Source organism: Colias croceus, chromosome 2 (assembly GCF_905220415.1).
Source record: "Colias croceus chromosome 2, ilColCroc2.1".
NCBI lineage: Eukaryota > Metazoa > Arthropoda > Insecta > Lepidoptera > Pieridae > Colias > Colias croceus.
In genome coordinates this window covers 1,400,179-1,425,122 of record NC_059538.1, presented here as the reverse complement: position 1 = coordinate 1,425,122, position 24,944 = coordinate 1,400,179, and the positions used below count along the sequence as shown (strand labels likewise).

The 24,944-nt window shown below is 33.9% G+C and overlaps 3 protein-coding genes across 5 annotated transcripts; 1 reads left to right on the top strand and 2 right to left on the bottom strand.

The window, feature by feature from the left end:
* Nucleotides 1-265: 265 nt before the first annotated feature.
* On the bottom strand, nt 266-15,216 carry LOC123704588 (ectin-like). Its single transcript, XM_045652979.1, has 7 exons — nt 14,998-15,216; nt 12,646-12,789; nt 11,307-11,382; nt 4,066-4,215; nt 2,463-2,592; nt 1,638-1,727; nt 266-549 (listed from the first exon to the last, which is right to left on the bottom strand). Exons 1-7 carry the CDS (start codon nt 15,186-15,188, stop codon nt 365-367), a joined length of 966 nt encoding a protein of 321 aa, XP_045508935.1. The 5' UTR covers nt 15,189-15,216; the 3' UTR covers nt 266-364.
* A 4,373-nt stretch (nt 15,217-19,589) lies between these two features.
* LOC123704439 lies at nt 19,590-21,490 on the top strand. 2 transcript variants are annotated; one of them, XM_045652831.1, is made up of 3 exons: nt 19,590-19,770; nt 19,883-19,984; nt 20,192-21,490. In XM_045652831.1, the coding sequence occupies exons 2-3, from the start codon at nt 19,895-19,897 to the stop codon at nt 21,164-21,166; spliced, it is 1,065 nt and encodes a 354-aa protein (XP_045508787.1). In that variant the 5' UTR covers nt 19,590-19,770; nt 19,883-19,894; the 3' UTR covers nt 21,167-21,490. The 2 variants fall into 2 exon arrangements, with proteins under 2 accessions (XP_045508787.1, XP_045508794.1); XM_045652838.1 differs by having other exon boundaries at nt 19,590-19,772; nt 19,869-19,984.
* Nucleotides 21,491-22,407: 917 nt separating this feature from the next.
* Nucleotides 22,408-24,616, bottom strand: LOC123702060 (THAP domain-containing protein 1-like). 2 transcript variants are annotated; one of them, XR_006752807.1, is made up of 3 exons: nt 24,335-24,616; nt 23,779-23,962; nt 22,408-23,285 (listed from the first exon to the last, which is right to left on the bottom strand). XR_006752807.1 is itself a non-coding variant. In XM_045649710.1 (3 exons), the coding sequence occupies exons 1-3, from the start codon at nt 24,545-24,547 to the stop codon at nt 22,983-22,985; spliced, it is 567 nt and encodes a 188-aa protein (XP_045505666.1). In that variant the 5' UTR covers nt 24,548-24,616; the 3' UTR covers nt 22,408-22,982. The 2 variants fall into 2 exon arrangements, 1 of the variants encoding a protein (XP_045505666.1); XM_045649710.1 differs by having other exon boundaries at nt 24,468-24,616.
* Between the last annotated feature and the right edge of the window lie 328 nt (nt 24,617-24,944).

The window sequence follows — 24,944 nt, the reverse complement described above, 5'->3', positions numbered from 1 at the left end:
CTTGGATCACGTAAACTTAACAGATTCATAATATTTACGTAACTAGACTTCTGAGTTCTGGAAGAGCCTTTCAATGACCTTAAATATTTTGTTCTGATTTCAATCATTGTAGAGTGACTAGCTGGTTTCTATGTTGCCTAACTACCTAAAGCCTTCCTTAAAACGATGGTTTACTGTATAAAGTTATGTTTCAAAGCTTTCACAGAAGTCTATTAAGGAGTTAGGTTTGTATACGTAGTATATTATTATTAGTCTGTGGTTAGGTATAAATTAACAATTTCTAAACTCTACCACACTCAGCACCCGTTTATCGATTCATCGTGGCATCGATCCGTAACCTCCTGCCACGTATAGAAAACCTTCGTCAGTGTTCCGGAGGCAATTCTGGCGTGTTATCAGGCAACGGTGGTAGAACATTGGTCTCGAACTGGCCGGATCCATTCCCTGGGGGAGAGTAATTGGCAACCACTATCACCTTACCTGCGCGAGATCTTGCCTTGCCAACGCCGAAGAAACGTGTGGACACCCATACCATTTGGGTGAAGTGGCCTGGAAGTATTGGCAATTTAAGCAATTTAATTAATTTAAGTTCTATTAACAACTCGACTCACAATAACGCTCAAATTGTCCGAACCTTAACTCTGTCTGTATATGTATTAGGCAGACTTTTCTATAATGAGCATTACTGCCACTGTCGGACATACATTTTTACGACTATTTAATAAGCGTAAAGGCGATTGTGAGGTTAGTTGTTTATTGTACGTTCAATTGGATGATTAACTGTTGTGCTATATTGTACTAACTACTACAATGGCGCATAAACTAACTAGTTAGTTATAAGGCGTATTAATATTTTTGTAAAATAAAGTACGTAACTAGTCCGCAGCCATTCTGAATTATTTATAACATCCACAACGACGAGAAAATTATCATAAAATATTATTATTTTATGTAAACGTGGTCTACAAACATGAAAACATTTTATATTGATAAATAGATGCTAGTTTAAAATTACCTTGGGAACTAAATCATTCAGAATCCTTTCTTGCAGGAGCTAGACAACCTACCTGGCCAAAGGGAATCAATCAAATAACTGTACACCAAATTTAGGAAACGTCCTAAATAAATATGGGAAGGGAAGGGAAAAAGGGAAATTCTCGATAATCTTTTGGCTTCGTGACCGTAATCCGGACAATATTACGTTGTCTAAATTTCGTAAAACTTTGTAAATCTATAGGTATATGATTTTTCATACCTATAGATTTATAAATTACTTAAATTGGTTTTAGATTAAACTTTTATTAACTGTTATCGGTGTATTTTTGGCTGCTCTCCGTAACTCGTACAGAGACCAATTTTAATCACGGAGGACTAACACTGGCAGCTGATGGTGTGCAGACTAACTTGGTGCCTTTTATTACTATAGTTTTTGGATTACCCTTACAAATAAGTAACGCAAACGTATTACTTGCACTAGCTAGCAAAAATGAATGTTTAATACCCTCTGAAATGGATTGAAATATTGCCAGCGAATGACTGCGTACAAAAGCACTGGTGCGAATAAGACCGCGAACATTTTGCCAATTGCCATTAGGTATTAATTTTCCGATACATTGCTCTTGCGAGTTGAATTTTACCTGCATTTACGTTGGCGTGGAGGACGTCGGATTCCTTGAAGAAATTATATTGGCGCACGGCTGCATACCAGTACGAGGAAACTTCTTGACCTAAGATTATTACATTTTTCATAAGTAGTTATTCTTGGAAATTTCATACTTTCTATCACTAAAATAACTTTAAGGCTGGTCCTGGAATCATACATTTAATAAATATTCTACACTTAAGACTACTAACTTCGCTTGCCCCAGCTTCGCTCGATTTACCCCGGATCAAAAAAATTGCCAAGGTAGAGTTAGGCTAAGGAGTTAGGTATGTCATTAGCTTTCTGTTAGTAAACGAATTTTCTAACCCCTATTGGGTTCCCTCGGCCGCAATAATATCGAAAATCATTGGACCAGTTTATCTACAGCCAAGACCCCAACTTATTAGGAATTTGATCCATATTGAAGCGTGGGATGCTTTTAACTTTTAGATGTAATTAGGTATTGACTCAAAAGGTCGCCCCAATTTAGCATAAAGGTTTGAGACTGCTTAGTTCAAATTATATAGGTACTCGTTTAAATTATTTGCAATAGGAACCGAATATGGATGTAGAATATAGATAAAATCCGGAAGAAAATATTAAATTTGTGTGTCAAATTTTTTTAAGTTAGTGCACGTAACCGAGTTGTTGGTTCTCCTTAATATTGAAAGTGATCACCACCGCTTATGAACACTGAGTTATAATCAGATCTGTAGTCATTCATGTCCCTAACCGGGAAGCCGTTAAAGTCAAATCAATTTTGAATTAAGCTTCTAGAAGTATCTGCTATAAGATAACATATAATAGGCACAATACATACCAGTGATGTCCGGCTGCAGTGCACTAACAGGCCTCTGATAGAGGTTCTGTCCGACATCTCTGTCGTTCCTGTAGTAGAACTTATTTGTATGCGCCAAGTGATTCGCCCACGCCTGAGCGTAGTCGCAGAGCTAAAAATAAATTACGTTAGGCTTTACCGAAATTAAACATAAAATCGACTTTAACCAGAATTTAATAATTCAGGTAGTCTCAAGTTCATCCATCTTTAACGTTCATTAGCTATTTTTAGTACTCTGCAGAATCTTTGTTTTTTATTTAAAGCAAACTCCTATTTTCAAGCAGCGTCTTAACTAAGTCGTTTATAAAATGAATATAAAATTACTTGTTCCATAGGTTTGTTGTGCAAAAAAAGATGTCTAATGACAACAAATGAAATATTCAGTCCTCTCCGAATAAATTTGAACAGAATTAAATAGAAATAAACGAGGTGTTTGCAGAGCATTCCTCAAGCCCATGAATGAAGCCATTATTCCGCTCGCATTGCTTCTCTCAACTATTTTAATATTTACGCAGTTGGAATTTTCTCGTAAAAAGTTTGCGCGATTCTAACAAGGCTTATGAAAAGGTCGCTCATTATGACGCGTTTTAATGGCAAGCAAACTTATAATTGCGTGCTCGTTAACGAGATTCTTACGCGACCAACGCATTTTGTTAACAATGGCGAATTTACACGTTTCTATTAGTAAGGGCGTTAAAATTTCGATTACCAACACCTATATTTCAGTCTTCAAACGACGATTATCTGAATCATTTAAAAATATACTACTTTGACGAGACCAAATGTTACCACTATTGAGGGTTTATACATGTTTATATCTAGAGCTTCATTAATTTCAAGAGATTTCCTTTGACATAGCGTAACAAGAGCATAACATCAATCGAGAGTATTCCCCGTAGACTTTGTCAGTGACCGGAATATGTACACGTGTAAAATAAAGTCCGGTCATATTTCAGTACCATTTCATTTGATATAGTCCTCGTTTTAGCTAGGACCGTTCCGAAACTGGGATTTTCGGCTGAAATATGGCATCGTATCCGACATCCGATCTGATTTCTATTTTATTCTGTTATTTTTATACAACAATTTTCGCTCAATTACTGTGTGATGTGTCGTTAGTTAAGCAAAATTATCTGCATATTATGTTCTGGAATTAACATTACAACTTCTAGAATTCTAACTTCTTCACTTTGAACGCCAAAATTTAGTTGTTTACCAAATTATCTACACACAGCCTACTAACATGCCATAATATAATAATGTTTATAGGTCCTTAAAAAATTAATCATACCAATTTTTTCGCCTTGCCCAACGAAATGTCCAATGCCCAAAAGAACTTGACTATCCAGTGGATCTATGTTATCTGTACCTATAACCTACATGTATAACGATACAAGGTTTTAAACGAATTCAATGCTCCACAGAAGTTTACTTCACTATCACAATCACACATACACAAAATGCCTATTCCAGTAAGTACTAATAAGGAGTACTAAGAATTCAAGGTCCCGCAGAAGATGCCACGCCATGAATGTTCCCATGTGTTGTACCTATAATAGATCATGATACAACACTCATAACTCACCTCAGGTGCCATATAAAGTTGCGGAGCACCATGCCGCTGGCGATACACATTATGCCAACACAGGCACTCCGTGATGAAGTCGCTGTCCTGCCACGCGGTGCGAACCTCGCTCCACTGCACCACCATGCTGACTGGCCTTGTTTTTAGCACCTGTATATGGATTGAGAAAGAAAGATTTCCTTAAATGTTCTACCTACTAGACTTTAGAAGCATGTTTAATAAGTCTTAAAATTTAATAAGTCGACTACAGCATAATTATTCTCATCAAGAAATGCTACGTTATTTATATTTAAATCATTGCAGTATTAGCGGTTTACATCGTGATTAACCCATTTTTATACATGAAAGAAAATATGCTAAACTGCGAAGTCAACAAGGCTGTGGCTAACACGCAGTAAAAAGAAAAAAATGTTACAGAGAGCTATAATTTCTTGGATACTTGAAGAATTTCAACTATAAAGTATAAATAAATAGTCGCTTGAAAGTTTAAAGTTCACAGCTTCAGAAATCACATTGTATGCAGTAGGAACTGCTACAGTCTAAAAATATTTCTGAACTCTCACAATACTTGCCCAATCCCACTAGAAGTAATAAGTCGAGTAAGACTTAGTTCTTGGCCCGAAGCCAAAGTAATTTAACAGTAAGATATTCTATAAAGTCTCCGAATTAAGGAGGTAAAGATTTGTGTATATGATTTATAAGTTTTAATGATAAAACTTAGGTAAAAAACTAGCGTGCATGTAACCATATCATCATCAGCCCATATACGTTACCACTGCCACCCACTGCTGTGCCACGAGCCCCCTATGAGGGTCATAATATAACATAGTAATGATTATTTAATTGTTCGCTAGGTCATAAGCAAAAAGGTATTAGAATTTACATGAAATTAAGTCTCAGGGTTAAAACCATACTATCACGAATGTGCATGGTAATAATCTAAGCACACAGGGGTTACTAATACACATTACACAGTATGCAGGTGAGCAATTAATTTTAATTGTATGGCCTGCACGCTCGTAGCAGCGCACCTAAACTGATGGCTAGACTTGCTTTTGCCTGCGAATTTGCTCAAGTATAGTTGCTAAAAAGCCACATCGAGAAAGTGTGAAACACTATTGAAATGCAATTTAATTCTGTAGGTACTAGAGTTCTGTGCCCGCTTGCATGCACATCACGTTATCGTGCAAGTCGTTTACCAATATTTCTGTTTTCTATTTTACACAGTTTAAGTTGTTTTACAAAAAGACTTAGCATCTGCTTATTAAGATACCTCTTTATTTATTTGGTTATTTCAAACTGCTATATTTTTAGCGGTCCGAGTCCAGACAAAGTCTAAAAACCAAAAATCTGACAATAAATGCGTTTCCGTTAAAATACATTCCGTAAAGTACGTTCACTCTTTATTTACTTACTTAGGCTAAGTCTAGGAAATATGAAGATAGATAGATTTTGGCTCTTCGCCATTAATCTTGGAGAGTGTCCCTCCCCACGGAACATCGATTCAGCCCGTAATAATCCACTAGAGGCAAAACTAGAGGCGCCACGAATACTATACTATTAACTTTGTTTTTATGTAAATTTACTTGTGAATAATGTAACATAATATAATGTGTATTAATGTAACCGAGAGTTTATAGTCTAAGCCAGTCTAAGCTATACGATACGTTAAGTTATGGTTTAGTTACTTGGAGTTACACTAATTGGCAATTAGGTGGGAAACTGGCTTCTCTATGCCGTATTCATTGATACTAGATAAGCATTAAGCAACCATAATAAAAAAATAAGGGAAATAATCTAAAATATATCGGATTGAACAATTCGACATAGACATTCACATTCTAACGACTCTCACCTGTGCTCCGCTCATATCACAATATCCTGAAACGACTTCCTTCAAACTTGCATTATAATATGAAATAACTATGTATTATAAAGTTTAGAAGTTCTACTGTATAGAATCTGAGTTAAAAGACGACCTACTTAGTATACTATGATAACCTACTTAATTTAAGTTTTACACCAATACCCAATTGAAAAAGAATACCTGACAGAAATACTCTTCTTGCACATGTTAAGCACTTTTGGCAGAATATAACCTTCCAAAATGAAGAAAAAAAAATCACACAACGAAATTATAGGTACATACATATGCGTACGTTTACACATAATTCTGCGGTATGCTTCATTGTTTATATGCAACCAATCATAATATAAAAACAAACTATTGGTGCATAACATAACATTGCGCAATATTCGGACACATTGAAATCCCAATGCAGCATCTTTTATTGGCAGATATAACCGTTGCGGGTTCGGCCTAGCCGCATCTGCGCCAGTGCTCTAAAATTCATGACTACATTCGTTACTACAGGGAATTCAAATAGCTGCATTACAACTTGCCTTTACAAAATGTGAATTTTAATCATATTAAAAATTATTATTTATTAAATGTGTTATTTAGTATTGATGGTTGTGAATATTCCAGGGTGTATACCTACGTTTTCGTGAAATCTAAGAAAGTTAAAAATCTCAATATACCTAAATGCTTTTTTGCGGTATTATGAGGAACGAAGGCGCGCGCAAACTGCAAACGACACAGGACACAGGAAAGGCAAGAACTGAGTTTTTACCCGACTACGGCAAAGCAAAAGGAGGGTTATGATTTTGACAGGCTATGTATGTATGTATGTATGTATGTATGTATGTATGTATGTATGTTCATCTGTTCCCTCGTAACGTCTAAACTACTTATCAGAATTTGACAAATGACATATCATTAGAAGCGTCTTAATTGTCCGCTGGTTATAGGCTATATGGGGTTTCACAAAATCTAATGTGGCGTCCTCTATGGGACAAAACATACAAAGTAAAAAAATAAAGTTAAGATAAATATCCCGTGTTTAATATCATTTGAAAGCGCTTTCCTTGTACATTTTGAATATATATATATTACTAGCATTTGCTCGTGACTTTACCTGTATTCATGGGCTGATTGCATATAATTCACATCTTTTCGTCCATAGCTTCTTTATTAGTTCATCAGTTTAACTTTTGTTGATATTATGCCCCCAAATACACTTTAACACCAAAATAGTACAAATAATATAAAGTGAAAAAACTAAAACCCAACTACGACAATAACCGGCGCTGAAAAAGTATAAAACAAGATTTCAGAATACTGAACTGAACAAAGTTGCTAATGTAGTTGGAAGTAAATGGACACAGAAGACTCTACCAAGATGCCTTCGTTGTAAATTGACAATAATGTCATACAATACTATTCTGAAGTATGCAATATTCCACTATGTAAAGATAAATTTTCATGTTTGGAAAGGCGTAGTCACACGTTACATAATATACCTATCTACCGCAGCACTTCAACAACGTGTGACTACGCCTTTCCAAACATGAAAATTTATCTTTACATAGTGGAATATTGCATACTTCAGAATAGTATTGTATGACATTATTGTCAATTTACAACGAAGGCATCTTGGTAGAGTCTACTGTGTCCATTTACTTCCAACTACATTAGCAACTTTGTTCAGTTCAGTATTCTGAAATCTTGTTTTATACTTTTTCAGCGCCGGTTATTGTCGTAGTTGGGTTTTAGTTTTTTCACTTTATATTATAATCGAATACAGAAGAACCAGAAAGTTATGGCTTAAATAAATCTATACATATAATAAATCTGTAGAAGGGTCACTTCTGTACATTGAAAATATTGAAAAAATAAATAGCAGGGGGTGTTACTGGATCGATACCAAACCCAAATATGTGATTAAAAAAATTTTTGTCTGTCTGTCTGTCTGTATGTGAAGGCATCACGTGAAAACTAGCGGTTCGATTTCGATGAAACTTGGTATAATTATACCTTATTATCCTGGGCGTAAAATAGGATACTTTTTATCCTGGAAAAATACGTAGAAAAAAATTAATCTTAATTTTTCAGTTTTATCCATAGACGTTGTTCCGTAGAACCGCGAACACACGTTGCGTATTATTATAGGCCTAGCCGTATTTGGGAATTGGGTCCAATAGATATTTATAAGATGTTATTGACAGAGGTACTCAAAATGGAGAAATAACCATCCACGCGAAGACCGACATCCGCGCGGACGGAGTCGCGGGCGGAAGCTAGTATGAAATAAAAGCGAATTTTTCAACCTTCAGAGTTTCGGGAAACTACCTGCCTACTTGAAACTTCTAGTCAATTACCTAAATGAGTAGGCAAATTTATGATACAAATTTTTTAAATGTTCTTTTTTCTGTATGAAAAAAGGGTGCTATTTTACGTAAAGCCTTCCGAACCTATAGAGATTTAATTAAAATACGAATGCTTCTTAATAATCGGACTACACGAGTTATTTCACTGCTAAAACTGGATATGTAATAAAGACGAAATTTCAAATTATTATAGCTAAAGTTATGAATAGTGCACATCTGTCACCAGAGTTACAAGTTCAGCAGAACTGACCTATTTCTGACCACAAACCTTGGTCCACTTCAGAGTTTTATCCATCATGCTATTCTTTTTTCTTTATATTTTTTATTATAGTAGTTTGTACGCTATATATGGCAGAAAACCGCAAGCGTTCTATTTCATAGATGGTAAAAGCTATATTCAAACCGCAAAATAACTTCCTTTATACTTCTTGGCAATATGTTCCAAAACTGCTAAGATTTATATATCCAAAGTCAAAGCTTTGGTTCTGTCTTTTGTTTCACTATAATATATCGTCGGATTTTAATTTAACCCGAATAAATATTTCTATTTCAGCACATTAATGAAAAATTTTATCACAATAATTCTCAACACTCCCTAAAGGCTAAAGCCATAGGTATACTTGCAGCAATTCTCACCAATTTACACCATACTTTTACTGGGTGTCAGTTTAATTAAATGAGATTAATTTGTTGCATCGCTTTTCCAACAATTTTCAGACTAAAATAGAAGCACAATAGAAGTGCAAAATATGAAATGTCATGACATTTCAACCGCGATTGAACCATACAAAAACCATACCTACGCAAATTTGCATCACCCATTTATTCTGCAAGCAAAACCGTTTTAATAAGGGCAAGACTATGAAAACATGAATAACGTCGCGTGTATACATTATATCTGGCATCACATCGCAACCATTCTTGAAATTCCGGTCCAATAAATATGATTCGCGAAGAATTTATAACATCAAAATATGTAATTTCAATTCGTATTTCTAAATAGTTATTTTTGGAATAATAAGCTCTCAATTTCTACATCAGTGACTCCGCGTCGTAGCCAGTTTATGTTACGGTGGAGACAGGAGACCCTACAAAGGGTCCTCACTCCTCCCTCAGCTACCTACGTAGATACTTACGATCGGGTTTTATTGTCCAATTTGCGTGATAGTTCTCGCCTTACTTAGGTATCTCATGTTCCTCGTGTTCCGTATTTCAAGAACTGATAATATTCATTACAAGGACGAAATATGTATGTAGAGTTAGAGGTATATATAGTGTAGTTACAAGTGTCGAGCATAGGTTGTTCTACTTTTCGATTTCATGGATTTTTTAAGCCTACAGTTTGTTACATCAAGTACCTACATTCTAACAATAATACCATCTTCACGAAAAAGCTATTATTACAAAGCATTGCCATATCACTCAGATGATTAGTCTTGAGATTGATTGATAACTTGGGTAAGTACAATATAGTGATGATGAATTGAAACTGGCTGAAGGCTAAGTTAGAAAAAATCAGTTTAGATTACATGACCCTTTCAATACTGACAAGGGGTTTGATCGATGTTTCGTTAGAAATTATGGATCGTAATGGAATTCCGAGGTAGGAAGAAGGGTTGGTTTCGGGTGAATGATTGCGCACTAAGTGAAACGCGAATCAATACTGTAGGAATATCTTACTAATTATTTTGGCATTTCACTCAATTTCCATTTTCACGCTACGTTAATTAGAATAAATCTTGGTTCATCCTAGTTCTAATTAAGTTTTTAACAAAGGGAAAATTAGCTTAAGCCTAGTTATCTTAACATTTCTAATGCGGTCCAAACATGGTCCAAAATATGTACATTTGAATTCAATCTCACTGTAAAAATGTAACTAAATAACCCAAAAAATTATATAATAATATATTTTAGTCAGACCACATTCTGGTTGCCTTTAACTATTAGATATCCCATGGTATCAAAAGTTCCAAAATCGTATCAAAGCTTTTCTACAAAGTATAACTTTGATAAAACGTTAACTTACGTTACTTATATTTATGTAAAACTGTTATGCAAGGTGTGATAAAAAATCTGATAACCGCTCAAGGAAGGGCCCAATAGGTAACAAGGCCACACATTTCGCTCGGGTCAAGGCCGGAGCAGTGCTATCCCTCGTAATCTTACGAAATACCATCATTATTTTAATTGCTTCCTGCTTTTACCAAGGAAGAGCTTTTAGTGTGAACGAGTTAGAAATATTTCGAATCATTATTCTGTTGTCGTGTAATTAAGAGATGAGAAGAAGTTTCAGGGAGTTTTATCATAATGTTTTTGACGTTTTTGGTATATAGGTAAGCAAGCTAGAATAACTGGGGACGAATTTTGGTGGTTTTTATTAAGAGAATTGCAGTAGAACACAAAGTGAATGTTGCATTAATTTAAAAATGTGTGACAAATAGCATATAATGTGTAGATGTGAAAAGATTAGTCATCTATTAAAGTACGTAAATCGAAAGAAACGTACCTATTCCTTTCGCACCCAGACCTCTTATTATGCCCAGACTAGCTAAAATTAGACATTTCTAGATTTAAATTGCCTTGTACCTTAAATAATCACTAATATGCTCACCCAATTAAAATGGATTGTTAAAGCACTTCCAATTAATGAATGAAGTTCATTCAGGCACGAGTACACGGTAATAGAGCTTAATTAGCGCTTTTTAAAGCAATAAATAAAGCTATCGAGGCTGCTTCAAGAGGCTACGACTTTTAGTTCATTGTGAAATATTGTTTGCTGTGAGCCGACGCTCTTCATTGTAATTAAATTTATTATCTAGCGCTTTTAGTTTTAAACTTCTCGAATTCAAGAGAGGTGAATAAATAATTAAAATAAGATCTGGATTTCTGGTCTTCTTGAAGGAAATATGTGATTTGAACAGTATTTTTTTCGTGAGTCTAATTATTATTTGAAATTATTATTAATTCTTAGATGGTCCTTTGTAAATAGTGTAGGTACTTAACTCACTTACCTTTTGCAGTAATTTAGGCCTGTTGTCAAGTTGCTCTGTTTCGTGATGGTCCGATTCGTTGTTATTTTTCGTTGATCTAAACATAAAATAAAATAGTGATCATTCAAATCCATACTTATAAATGCGAAAGTAACTCTGTCCGTCTGTCTGTTACTCAATCACGCCTTAACTACTGAACCAATTTGCATGAAATTTGGTATAGAGATATTTTGATACCCAAGAAAGGACATAGGCTACTTTTTACCCCGGGAAATAGGATAGGTTTTATCCCGGAAACATAATTTAAACCTCTCATTTAACTACATGGATGATATTGTTAGTACCTAACTTATGAGTGACTTATTTCTGTTAATTTAAAAATATATCAACAAATTGAACGCCTCTTCTTACTCCTTTCAAAAAAAACCTTGGAAAGCTATCCATTTCATTTAAAAAAGCCATCAATTTCTTAAATCCACGGACCGACTTATCAAATGCAAATTACAAGAACCGAGGGTGCGTGTCTAACTCCAATACCTGACTACTTCCAAGGTTGGGTCTACGGCTAAACGTTAATCAAGATTTATATTGCCTTTAATATTGTGTTTATTTGTGTTTATTATTTAATTACACAGCCAGCTAACGATTTGATTATGTAAGTTATTTGTTACAAAGTTAGAACCGTGTTACAGTAACACATTAATTAACAAATTTTTTATAGCTTAAAGCACGCTTAAACTCCTGAAATAATTGTTTTATCACAGATCCTTGATAAATGTACAAAGTTTGAATGAAACGTATCCTTTTAAAATGGGTCAAAATGGAGGCTAAAACAGTCGGTTACATACAAATATATAAACATACAGGTGAAGCTAATAAAAGCTTCAAAAAAATACTTAATATTGGTAAACGGTACAAAAATAGTCAAGCCATTTGGAAAAAGCTCGCAAACGACTTCAGTTTTGCGGAGGGAAATTGGTAATTTGGATAAAAGGAAAATTACTTTTTGATTGTGGCTTTGAAATATTATATAGCCATTGTAATGTAAATTATTTTAATTTCCTGTCCAAATTCAGGGGATTTTTATATTTTTCGTTTAGTAAGATTCCTGTTCTATACTTACATGAAGAACAATTGTTTTTCGTTTAATCTTTCTTTCTTATTGTTTTTATAACAAAGTAAATTGTCAGCCTCTTGTGTTCTACCATACTATTTCCAACGATCTTTAATCAGTAGGGAGTACTTACTTAGTCACTATGAACATATTTCTAGTCCATAGTTACAATGTTTTAGTCAATCTATACAATTTACAGAAGTTACCCTATACTTACATATGTGGTAAAAAACATATAAAAAATACCTATCATGCTGCAATAGAGCTGGGGCCACCTTCTTTCTCAAGTTAGCGAGGGCTGTCAGCTCCTCACGCTTCCGGGACGGTGGAGGCGCTCCACATAGCGTCAAGAGGGGCATCGGGGATGGCTGAGCATTTCGTGATAACAGCCTGTGGAAATTTAAAATATATGAAAGAAAGGAAGAAAGAAGAATATTTACTCTACAACGCTCACAATAAAACGGCTCAACCAATAATGGTGTCCACTTAGCATACACAGTAACGCAGTTGCAAGACTGATTTTCTGTGTTTTCCAGTGATAAAGATTGGAATTGCACGAATAAGCTTTTCGCCGGATTCACCACCCGTGTTTTCTAGAACTTAACAATTAATTATACACCTTCCACGAGAACCACGATATCAATTTGGAGAAAAATAACGGAGGTTAGGTAGCTATCATTTTAACGGTATAAAAGCAAAATACGAATTTTAATCCCAGATCACGAACAATTTTATAGCTATTAACTTTGTTATCTTCTTATCTAGTGTGCCTCTATGCTAACAAATAATCATTTTAGTATTTTCTAGTGTTTGATAGCAAAGTGTGCGAAACGGGAAAATAACATACCTAATGAATCGCGCTTAAAATCCGTTAAAATCTTTAATTTTTAAATAATCATTTTTATTCGATTTTTAAGCGGAAACTTAGTAATTGCTTAAATGTCAAATAATTTTCAAAGATCGAACACGCAGGACTGAGAAATCCCTGCGTGTACTTATAAGGGAGGCATCAGCTTGCGTATGGCTCTTTGTAGAACAATGTAACATTTTACATAAGACTCGTATCCCTCAGGCAAACGGGGTGCCAAATTCAGTTATAGAATGGTGATGCCACGCTATTACCCAAAAATAGATGCCTAGTATAAATGCTTTTAAGTTCGGGAGCGTAGAGCCTTCAGGGATTTATATGTGTGTGTTACTGGTTGCGTAGTTTTAAAGATTTAAGCATAGGTACATAGGTCCTTATGCTTTACGACTGTGTTTTACACTATGTATTGTGCATATATTATGTACTTAACTAATTAGTTTTTCTAAGAGGGTAAATAAAACCGACATGTCAGCGGAAACATTTTGCCAACTTTCTTTGATAACTCTCTCAGTTTGGAACCTTCGAAGTTTATGAAGATATTTTATGTGAGTTACCTACTTAATCAAGAATGTAACCAACCTTCAGCATTAGTTAAATGCTTTTGCTTCTTAAAATCTTAACTAAGTATATAAGCCTGGAATACATCATGGAAATGTATCTAGGTACATGTTCTTCGAGATGTTGGTAGTTACCTACCTATAGATAAATGAAGTAGATAGGTACTCCGTAATTCATTCATCAGATAAATCGTAATAATTTATTTGATCAGATATGTTTTAAGCTTTGCTCATAACCAATATGTTTTAAGTTTAAACCAATTATAAAAAAATATATTTTATATATTCCAATTTACCGTAATGAGCTAGATTAAATAAATCTATAAAACGACTGAAAAAAAAGACGTGTGACACTCGGGGACTGCCGCGGTAAAGCTATTGCATGCTATGCCTTCAAGCCACACCTGCGCGCCCGTCGGAGTGGGGAGCGTGAGGTTTTTCGTTACTAAATTTCTGGATTCGGTCCCCGCGCTCAAGGCCCGCGATAGAAGCTATGCAATAGGTAGCTTAAAAAAAAACAAATTTAAATGGACGGAACGGGCACACGGGGGTACGTAAGGAAGAAGGGGGTACGCTTCAAACTATTTTATAATTGAACTACTTAACCGTTTTTTAATGGTATCATTGCTTAGGAATGATACATTCGTTCGCACTTCAACTTACATCACCCATCAATCAATTAGGAGATTACCTACTATTTTTATTCAAAACATTGCTGTATAGGCAGAACATTGAAAGGAAATATGTATTAAAAACTGGCTGATGAAATTTTCTTTTTTTTCAGTATTCCAATTTTAAAATTCAATTTTTTCATGATAGGTATATACTTAGTACTTACTAAAAAATATTATGAAATAAATTTTGATTAATTGTTTTATAACATTTAATAATAATTAATCGTGTTAAATAAGAAGGTAGGTAGATTAGATTATATTATTGAAAATCTTTCATAAATAATTTATGCGTTTTGTTTTCTTAATTCTTATTTTGAATGTTTGGAACAATGTTTAGATTATCAACTGATAGACATTATAAACAATATTGTTAGGTCGAATTTAAACTTGCAATACACATCGCAGCCAATATTATAGTCAATATCAGAGTCTTATGCAATTAATTAATTTAAAACAATAAACAAATTTGGTTTCAGCTATTATGAGATAACGAACATACCGCTTTGAGGCCGGCGTGCGTTTCGACAAGAGTGTATAATCATATAGGTTTGAACTCGACGGATGACTATTAATTGCCGGTGTCGGTGGGTAGTACACTTCATCTTCTCTGTAATTGTTGTTTACTAACATCGATTTCAACGGTAACAATTCGACATTGTCGTCGCCACGGCGATCGCGTTGTGCCGTCATAGCGGTGCTAGCATCGTGTGACGCGCTCGGCTGCTAGCAGCCTACTGAAAGATCTGTCCTTGAAAATGCTGCAGCGACCAGCGCTGAAACGGGGAGATGGGATGAGGAAATTTAAAAGTAAAATTTGGTAGGTAATGCTATATTTTCTGGCGCCTTTATATTTTTGTTAGTGGTTTAATGCGTTACTCCTATTTGTATGTAACGAAATCATCGAATGTAACGAATCAACCTTTTCTTAATTTTCCTATACATAGGTATAATTGCAATATCATATGAAGTATAAGCGAAGGTAAATAATTTTGTGCTATGAATATAACTTGATTTAAATTTTATTAATCTTGAGATCATACTAAAGGTGAATTACTACTTATCTATTTTATCTAATTCAATATAAGTATGGCTTAGTTTATCGAGTTTATTTCTTTGAACTTCGGCAAAAATGACTAATAAATAGTTGTGTCGCGCGGTTGCATCCGCTGATGAACCTACTGACAAAAAAGAATTGATTTAAAGTACCTAATATTAAATATATAATATGTATTTCTATAACGATATGTGTAATTCTGGTAAGTAGGTACCTACTTAAGCTATATTGTTGTACAATTTACTTTAGATGTCCCTTTTGTCGCTCATGTCATTGAAGATAGAATATTGTAACTTTAATGCTGGTTGCAGAGCTTGACCGATCGTCAGTGCGTACCGTCGGTCCTGACGATACGCATCAACAATTGTATGACTATGACACTAATGCGCATGACAATACGCGTGCGTATGGTCGGTCTAGCTATGAACGGTTTTATGAATTTCCATACATATGACAAGCGCGACTGACGTACGCACTGATGGTCGGTCAAGCTCTGCAACCAGCTTAAATCTAGGTAGGTACCTATCTACTAAGTACTACCACCTCTTTAATGGGAACTATATTTTCTATCACCAAAATTTATCATCACGTTGTATCACCTAATAAATAGATCTATCACCACGAAATATTTTCGTTCTCAGATAAACAAAAATTGTTCCCAGGTATGAATTATCAAATTAATGTTAATATATATATATGTGTAAAATAAGAGATCGTATGTGTAATGTGATGTGTAAAATAATAAAATTATATTGCATTACATGAATATAAACTTCGTTCTTATAATAACAGTTTTGTTACTTAAATAATAGCTCTGTGCTCAGAATGGTAGATCTGTCACCAAATAAATCGATTATCGATCCCTGACTGCGACTCCTTTTTATTTGATATTTTGTCACCTATACAGTAGTATAGGTCTACCAGAATCTGATGGCATATTTATATTTAAGAATTAAAAGATTTTCATGTGGCAACTTATTTGACAACTATCAAATTGTTTGTCAAATTATTTGTCTTTTTTGCAGTTGATGAATAATTTTTAGGATTTTGTCTAAAAAATCTTCGAAAATGTCGAAAAAGCCGCTGCGATCACAAGCAAGAGGTCTTGTTTATAATGTCTATAGAAAAACATTCGATGAAGAAGGGTCAAACACATCACAATTTTCAATTTTGAAGATTTTATTGGTAAATTGGACTTACCCGTTTTGATACTTTAAATGACAAAATATTATATGTAGGTAACTATAATATTGTTTGTTGATTAGAATATAATTTTATGAAAACTTATTACAGGAGTTTCCAATACAGCTATTCGTCAAGTCCAAGCTGTCCAAGTCAATTTTATAATGTGTGTATCTGTTGATAATTACGAAAATAAACATAGTTTTATTTTATTTTTTTTATTTTATAAAAAATTATAAGCAGTTTTGATCTACATTATATCATTATATCGATATTTTCACATGGCATACTGGTAATGAATATACAAATATAGGTATGTGTAAATAATAATATGTATTACCTGTATAAAAGTAATATGTATAATTGTATATTATACATGTAAGTATGTACCTACATAATATTAAGTGGATATCTCATTATTAAGAACAGTATTGTCCACTTATGTAATGTGACTAATTATATTGAGATCAAAATAAAAAATAAGCAGTATCAAGATCGTTCAGTCCATTTTCCCCAGGGTTGCACACTCTAAATTTTGATTTCCCTAATTGCCATCAGATTCTGGTTTACCTATAACATTTTATTTCGTTCAGATAATAAATTAATAGTATTCGTTACCAATTTAATACATCAATTTATAATTTTAATGAAAAAATGATCAAAGGGGCGGAGACAAATTGGCGCGCTTTAAAAATTGACTTTAAAGATTGATTGAGAGACTGAGAGATGCAAGTTTACTTCATATCATTCGCGATTTCACGTTCATTGTTGTAGGTGCATTTTATTATCGTTGTGGATAATTTGTTGTTTTAGTTAATTTCTTAAATGTTTATTTTTGATTATGGCATCAAGTAGTGGTGAAGGTAATGCAAGTCATTCAAAAAGTTTATCGTCGTTTGTCGAGCAATCATTCGTGGAGAAAGTGCCGATATTGGAGTCTGATGAGGAAAATGAGGAAGGTACTGACACTGATGAAGGCACTATACCTACCAAAGAAGAAACGGTCGCAAAGCAAGGATTGGATTTTCGTTAAAAAATTTGAATATAATTTTCTAGTAACATAATAATATGATTTATTGGTGATCTCTTTAAATTAGTTTGCTTAAATACTTATTAGGACACACCTATTATAATACATACAAAAACATTTATTTGGTACTAGACCTTATATCTCAGGATTTTAGGTGATTTATTGTGGAACTGATTTTGCATTGTTTGGTGACTACATTTTGGTGACAGATCTACTATTTGAGGACAAACCCTATTATTTAAGAAACACAAAACTAATTAAATTGGTGATACCTTAAATGATACCCCTTTTTAATCATAATAATAGAACTGATCAGTTAGTTAATAGGAAGTAAAGTAGCTTTTTAATCAATCTACCTATAATCCATCTCTGTATTAAATTTCATGCAGATCCAAACAGCTTTTTACATTCCATCCTCATCCATCATAGAATGTCTCGCATCGCATGAATCATGGATCATGGATTTGATAGTTGGATCATGGACCATGATCCAACTACCCTCATTAACTTTCACGATTATAATATTAATATGATAGTATATAAGTAATAGCTGGTATGGTATATACTTAGACATTATAATATAATTGTAATGGTACGTTTACACGGAGCCACGATTTGCCTAATCTTATTTTCATTGGATCTGGAAAATCCGAATGTTGTACTCACTCAGTACTGCTCAGTACATGCACTGTCGTTTCCGACAGCCTCGTATCGAAATACCGTGTGTAAACCATTGAGGTATTATGTGTAAACACCATCCGGCTCTTTCAAGAGTGCGTGTGTGTGAACGCATAATATATTGACTGCACCGAATCTTGCATTTTGCAGTACGACCTGTGAGTACGACCGGATCGGTTTGTAGTCGCAAAATCGAATGTTAACTTCAGCAATATCATTTTCTTATATACACATGCATTCTTGAAGACGAATGCATGTGTATATAAACACGATCCCACACCAAAGCCAATGCTGCATTGCCTACAAACAACGATTCTGTTTGAGTGTTTAAAAAACTAGTGGTGTGCGGAATCGATTATCATTAATCGATTAATCGATTATCAAGATGATCGTTTGCAATCGATTATCATTTCGATACAATCGATTGGGAGTAAGCCATTTAAGTTATGGTAACCCTACACAACAAACATGTGGCAATAGCTTGTCTGCTGGATCCACGTTTTAAAAAACTCGGTTTTGGTACGGACAGTAATACAACAAAATATGCCCAACAACGTTGTCTTGAAGAACTAATTTATCTCAGAAACAGCACTCAAGGGACTAGTGAGCTAGTAATTACACAGCCACAACAACTTGAGCAAGTAACTGCAAAACTATCGATCTGGGATCATTTTGAGCGAAAGAAATCAAATTTTATTGCAACATCTACATCTTCAATTGACAACAAATTTTTATTTCGAACATAATAACATTACGACAATACTTAGAATTACCTCCACTTGCAAGGACAAGAGGTCAGTTGACAAATTTAAGACGGAACAGCCTTCTGCCAAAGCATCTAGATTACATCATTTTTTAAATGCTAACTGGTCACAGATTGGGAATTATTGATGTATTTGTTTGATTTTTAATATCTAGTAGTTTTATTTTAAATAAATATGTGATTTAATTCAGTTTTGTTTCATTTTTGTAATCTGGAGGTAAGACAATGTAACAATTTTTATTTCGAACAAGATAATCGATTAATAATCGATTATCTTGGTTCGCATAATCGATTAATCGATTAGATAAATAATCGAATCGGCACAGCACTGTAAAAAACTGCCTCAATTGTCAAATGTCAAGTGTCATCTTTTTCTGTGGTGTCAACCACAAGTCTGAAGTCACAACTAAACACACTTGTCAGCTGTTGTCAATAGGCGATTGTTGAAGATTGATTTTTCCTGTGAATTGGGAATTAACGATTAAATCTTATCATTTCTAATAAAAGTGCTAACTCGGATGGTCTACGCAATATCAAAGTTTTAAAGACTAATTGTATTTTTCAGGTATGTTTAAATCAATCGAATAAGCTTGAGCAACATATTTGTTTGTTATGTTTTATGATGTCATAAATTCATGGTGCAAGTTCTATTACTCATTGTTAACCGGGTTTTTTAGGGATTGAGGAAAATGGAAGGAGATTTTGAAATGGACTCTAATCCAGATATACAGGAAAGAAGAATGTTGGACTTGGCATTGGAACAAAAGAAACCAATAGAAGTATTATAATTAAAATACATAATATTGCACTTGTTATTTACATTAAAAATATTGATACAAAATATAAATACTTTTTATTTTGTATCAATATTTTTTTATGCTTTTAGTAATTATGAAATGAAATTTTAATGATAAGTTTACTCAATTTTGATTCATTTCATTTGAAGTTATTGTGATTTTTTAATAATATGCAATTATTTTTTGCAGTTTCAATGTACTGCAGTATCCTGTGTCAATGAATGTTCTTCAAAATATGCTGAGAAATTGTGCATATTTGAATTGAGTTATAAATTTGATAATCCAGATGAATATGATATTGGGGGGAGCTATACAGATGGTAAACCGGACCTATGGTTCTACATGACAACATCTGCCTGCCCAGGGGACAACTATTTGTTAAATTTGTTCATTTGCCAGAGAAACATTGGATTTGTCACTCTGGGTATTAGTAAATCAAATATGCTAAAAACTGAAATGAAATATGAAAATTACACATTTATGTCTGAAGAACTCACCTGGAAAACATTTAAATCATCTAAACGTGACCAATGTCAATATATCAAAACATTTACATTCAAGAAAACTTGGATAAAAACACTAATTGTACCCATAAGAATCAAGATCTGTTCTAGTTTTCAACTAAATAATGAAATAGTGGAAAGGATACAGACAACACATAACATTGGAAGTATACTTAAGAAAGGGAATACAGATTTTATCTTAGAAACTGCAAGCCATAAGAAATATGAAGCTCACAAAATAGTACTATGCACACATAGCCCTGTACTAAAAGATATGATTAAAAAATCAAACGTGAACAATCTGTTTTTCGATATAACCGATCAAGAAATGGACCTTCTCTTGGAATACTTGTACACTGGAAATATAAAAGAAATAAATAAACAAGACAAGGTGATGTTACTCGAGTTGGTTCAGAAATTTGAATTGAAAAAACTATTTACACTGGTAGAGCAAGCAATCAAGGACCAGATTGCTGTGCAAAATGCTTTGGATATAGCCAAATTGTCTCAAAAGTACAACTTGAAAGAAGTTGAAAAACAAGTATTCAAATTTGTCAAGGAAAATCCTCAGGTCCTCGAGACTGAAGCATGGAAGAATCTGAATGACATAACTTTAACCAAAAAACTCTTTGAACATATTTACTTTGAAAATTATACATAAGTTATGATGTCCTGTTACTCCTGTTTGTTTTGTGCCAATTTGAAAATAGCATTTAAGCATAATATTATGATTAGAGAAAAGAAATTAATGTGCAGATAAAATGTGTTGTTGTTTAAAAGACATTATATTTATTGTATTAAAACATTCATCTATTTTGGATTGAATTGAAGAATTCTATTCTCTGGATTTACTTGCTACTGTACCTATTTGAATGTTTAATGTATAATATCCTCTTAATGTTTGTCAAAGATCAAATTTTATGAAAGATATTATATATGTAAAATGTCATATATTAAGTGTTAAATAAATGTTATATTTAATTCAGTATTTGTTTAACTTAAATTACGTAATATTGTGCACCATTGGCCCAACAAAATGATCGTCGACGTTGGCCGCCATTACCAATAGTATCGCTCACAGACACAGAGCAAGTAAGTGCTGATTTACACAGGGTCAGTAACTGACTACAAATTCGAGGCAAATCAGTGCTGACCCGAAAAAGAACCCTGTGTAAACAGATTTGAAGTCAGTACAGAGGCTTGAAGTCAATGTAAACAGTAAGTCAGTCAAGTCAGACTGACTTGTCTACTGACCCTGTGTAAATCAGCACTAATATAGGTAGTAGTATCGCTTCAAACGCATAGTAACGCTTCATACTTCAAACTAAATTAAGCAATATGATTGGTTCTTTACAAACACATTCCTCGCTTCACATCCTCGCACATTATTGGTGGAAAAGCACCCTTTTGAATAAGCATCTACAATGACGGCCGATCATAGACCTTTAGGCCCTCTACACTATTGTGATCGCCTTACTCTCCCAACGGTGCTTATTGTCAAGAGGGCCCAATTCATAATAAAAAAAGTTGCCGTTTTCCAAGGCAATGTAATATAATATTAAATAAATATTTTTCAGTTCAATCGTTGAATTTTATTTATTTTTTTAGTTCTGATGGCCATTTGTTATATGAACGAGCTTATCTGACGATAGAAATAGGAGATGGCATAGGATGATTATGCAAGGTGTACCAAAAGAATCTGGCCTTTCTGATACATGTGCTCGGCACACACTCTTTTTTGGTGTACCTATGTCATAATACACGATCTTCGAAAGACATGGATAACAGGATAATTTTTATTTATGAACATCTGAATTATGGTTCAGGCCTCAGGGACATATTTGCAGTATGTATGTGTCTTTTAGGATATAACAAGAAACAGTGAACAATAAGACAACTTCGTCGTTCATTTACATAGTTTATTTATATAAATTTACATTAATTATTATTGCACTGAATCACTATTGATTCTTGTCTTGAAAATTTGAAAGTTTTCAAATAGGCGTTTTGAATTTTCGATACATACAAGAAATCCTACAAGAAATCCTGTATATTGAAGCATTTTTGATAAATTGACCCTGTTGATTAAGTAATCAACAATTTCATGATTTTCAACGTCATTCTCCAAATTCAACAGAAACAACTGCTTTTGCTTCATCTTATTTTGCAAAGACAGCCTAGTTAATTTTTTAATTCACGGCTTGTTTAAGTTCTTTGTCTCAAGTTTATGAATCAAGGATATCAAATAAAAAATTAATTAATTTTAGCAAATGCTTTAAAATCAAATTTTCGCATATGACAGGAAATTAAAAAGAAATAATGTCTGTTGCTTCTAAATTGTTTTCATCTAAACAACAGCGCCTTCAGCCATGTCAAGATTTGGTTTAGTGCCGTCTCAAAGATAATGCTTTGATTTTGTCACCAGTTTCACAAACTATGTGAAAAGCTTCCATCACAAGTCGTGCTAACTTCAGCGTTCAACGTTCAGCCTGTGAAAATTCATTAACCAATTCTTTCATCTCAGCATATTTTTGTTTTAAGTATCTTATCTGTGCTTGAAGTTGTTTTATTTTTATATTTTTCATCCGTATAGTATTTTTTAACTTTGCATTTATTGGTGAATCAGTCAACTGTGGGTAACGATTTTCTGGCGGAGCCGTATGTGTCTGATCTTGAGTACTTATGAACACTTGAATTTGAGGAAGTGAAGAATTTCCCAATGTTTCAACCTTTATTATCTTAGGTGAAAACGTTCCAGGTTCAGGTTCATTATCTTTATCCTGAAAAAAAGTAAAACAATATCTACAGTCCATTTTACACAAATCCAAAACTAAACAATGTTTACAAAGCTATGATTACTCGACAAGGATAGTACATAATAAATTTAGGTAAAATCTATAACCCTGTAACATTTATGTTTACCCTTGCCGGGATTCAAACCCTAGTCCACCTGCTCAGTGGATATCATTCTCAATTGCTCAGCTAACTGCGCTAACCACGTAAAATTTACATCGCTTCTTCTTACAACTTTAAAAAAATCATGAATACAAGAGTATTATATTATTTTCTTCAAAAGTTGGGATTAGGCACGACTTGGAAATAATAATAATTATAAGCTAAATTAATTTGTTAACAAAAATGAATTTAGCCAACTTAATTTTTACTTCCCTAAAGTTACCATTCCAACTATAGATTTAATGAGATAAGGTTACAGGTGGCCAGGCTAGTTCAATGAACAAGGTCAAAGGCTTAAAAATTGTTAATAATATTCACCTTTGGTAATTTCAAAGTTGGTACAGCATCCTGTTTCAATCTCCTCCTATTATTAGATTGTTTTATAAAACAGGTGGTATCAAAATGCTCTGAGCAAATTGTGCTAGTCCGTTTCGGAGTCCAGGATGTGTGATTCCCACAAGCTTGGATCCAAACATGCCGAAACATTGCATATTTAGGAAATCTGAAAAACAAATTGTAAGAATGTTAACAAACTGATAACATTTATCATCATTCCAGCCATTAGACTGCTGGATAAAATTTAATTTTTAGTTATTTATAATTTTTGTTGGGATTATTTTTGTTACTTTATGATGAAAATTATGTGAAATAAATAGACGTTATAATTATATATTTAAACAAATAAGTACTTTAAAAATTACTCTCAAGTAGATATAGTACCATTAGGCCGGTTGCAGAGCTTCACCGACCATCAGTGCGTACGAAATGGAAATTCATATTTCATAATTTAAACCGTTCATAGCTAGACCGACCATACGCACGCGTATTTCCATTTTCCATACATATGACAAGCGCGAGTGCGCGACTGACGTACCTACGCACTGATGGTCGGTGAAGCTCTGCAACCGGCCTTGTGGCAGCACTTTAGCATCAAGTATCAACAATACTTTGTAATATATTGAAATTTGTTGTATTATTACTCAATCTTTTGATGTAATAATGCTTACAGATGAAAGGTAACGTTATCCTTTAGTAAACTTGATGTTTTCGACCTCTTCTTACAAGAAAACACGCTACAAGATGGCATTTTTAGCAGCCGTGGTTCCACTCAAAGAGAATATAATCACTAGGTACGTTTTAGTTCCACTTTCACTGAGACTGCTAGCCTCCTCCACATTACTCGCGAAGTTGAACGAGGTTAGACGAATAGAATAATGTGGAGAGGCACTTCGGCTAACTTCGTCCAACTTTACCTCGCCTCGGCCGACTTCCGTTTGTTGTCGGTTTTTGCGCCCGAGTCAAAGGGCACGAAGTTACCTGAAGTTCGTTCTGAATATGAACGTATGCGCGCTCCTCGCGAAGTTGAATGAGTGTGTAGTGTAGCACCGCGGACTTCATTCAACTTCGGCCGAGTACTTCGCCGAGGAACTTCGCGAGTAGTGTGGAGGAGGCATAAACATTATATAGGTCTACCAGAATCTGAT

Coding starts and splice junctions, on each gene's coding strand:
- LOC123704588 (XM_045652979.1), bottom strand. CDS start 15,188: ATGACGGCACAACGCGATCGCCGTGGCGACGACAATGTCGAATTGTTA. Junction 4,216..11,306: donor GGCCTAAATTACTGCAAAAG/GTAAGTGAGTTA, acceptor ATCCATATACAG/GTGCTAAAAACAAGGCCAGT. Junction 2,593..4,065: donor AACTTTATATGGCACCTGAG/GTGAGTTATGAG, acceptor ATTTATTTTTAG/CTCTGCGACTACGCTCAGGC.
- LOC123704439 (XM_045652831.1), top strand. CDS start 19,895: ATGGAAGGAGATTTTGAAATGGACTCTAATCCAGATATACAGGAAAGA. Junction 19,985..20,191: donor AACAAAAGAAACCAATAGAA/GTATTATAATTA, acceptor TATTTTTTGCAG/TTTCAATGTACTGCAGTATC.
- LOC123702060 (XM_045649710.1), bottom strand. CDS start 24,547: ATGCCATCTTGTAGCGTGTTTTCTTGTAAGAAGAGGTCGAAAACATCA. Junction 23,963..24,467: donor GATAACGTTACCTTTCATCT/GTAAGCATTATT, acceptor TTTGTTTTTCAG/ATTTCCTAAATATGCAATGT. Junction 23,286..23,778: donor CAACTTTGAAATTACCAAAG/GTGAATATTATT, acceptor ACTTTTTTTCAG/GATAAAGATAATGAACCTGA.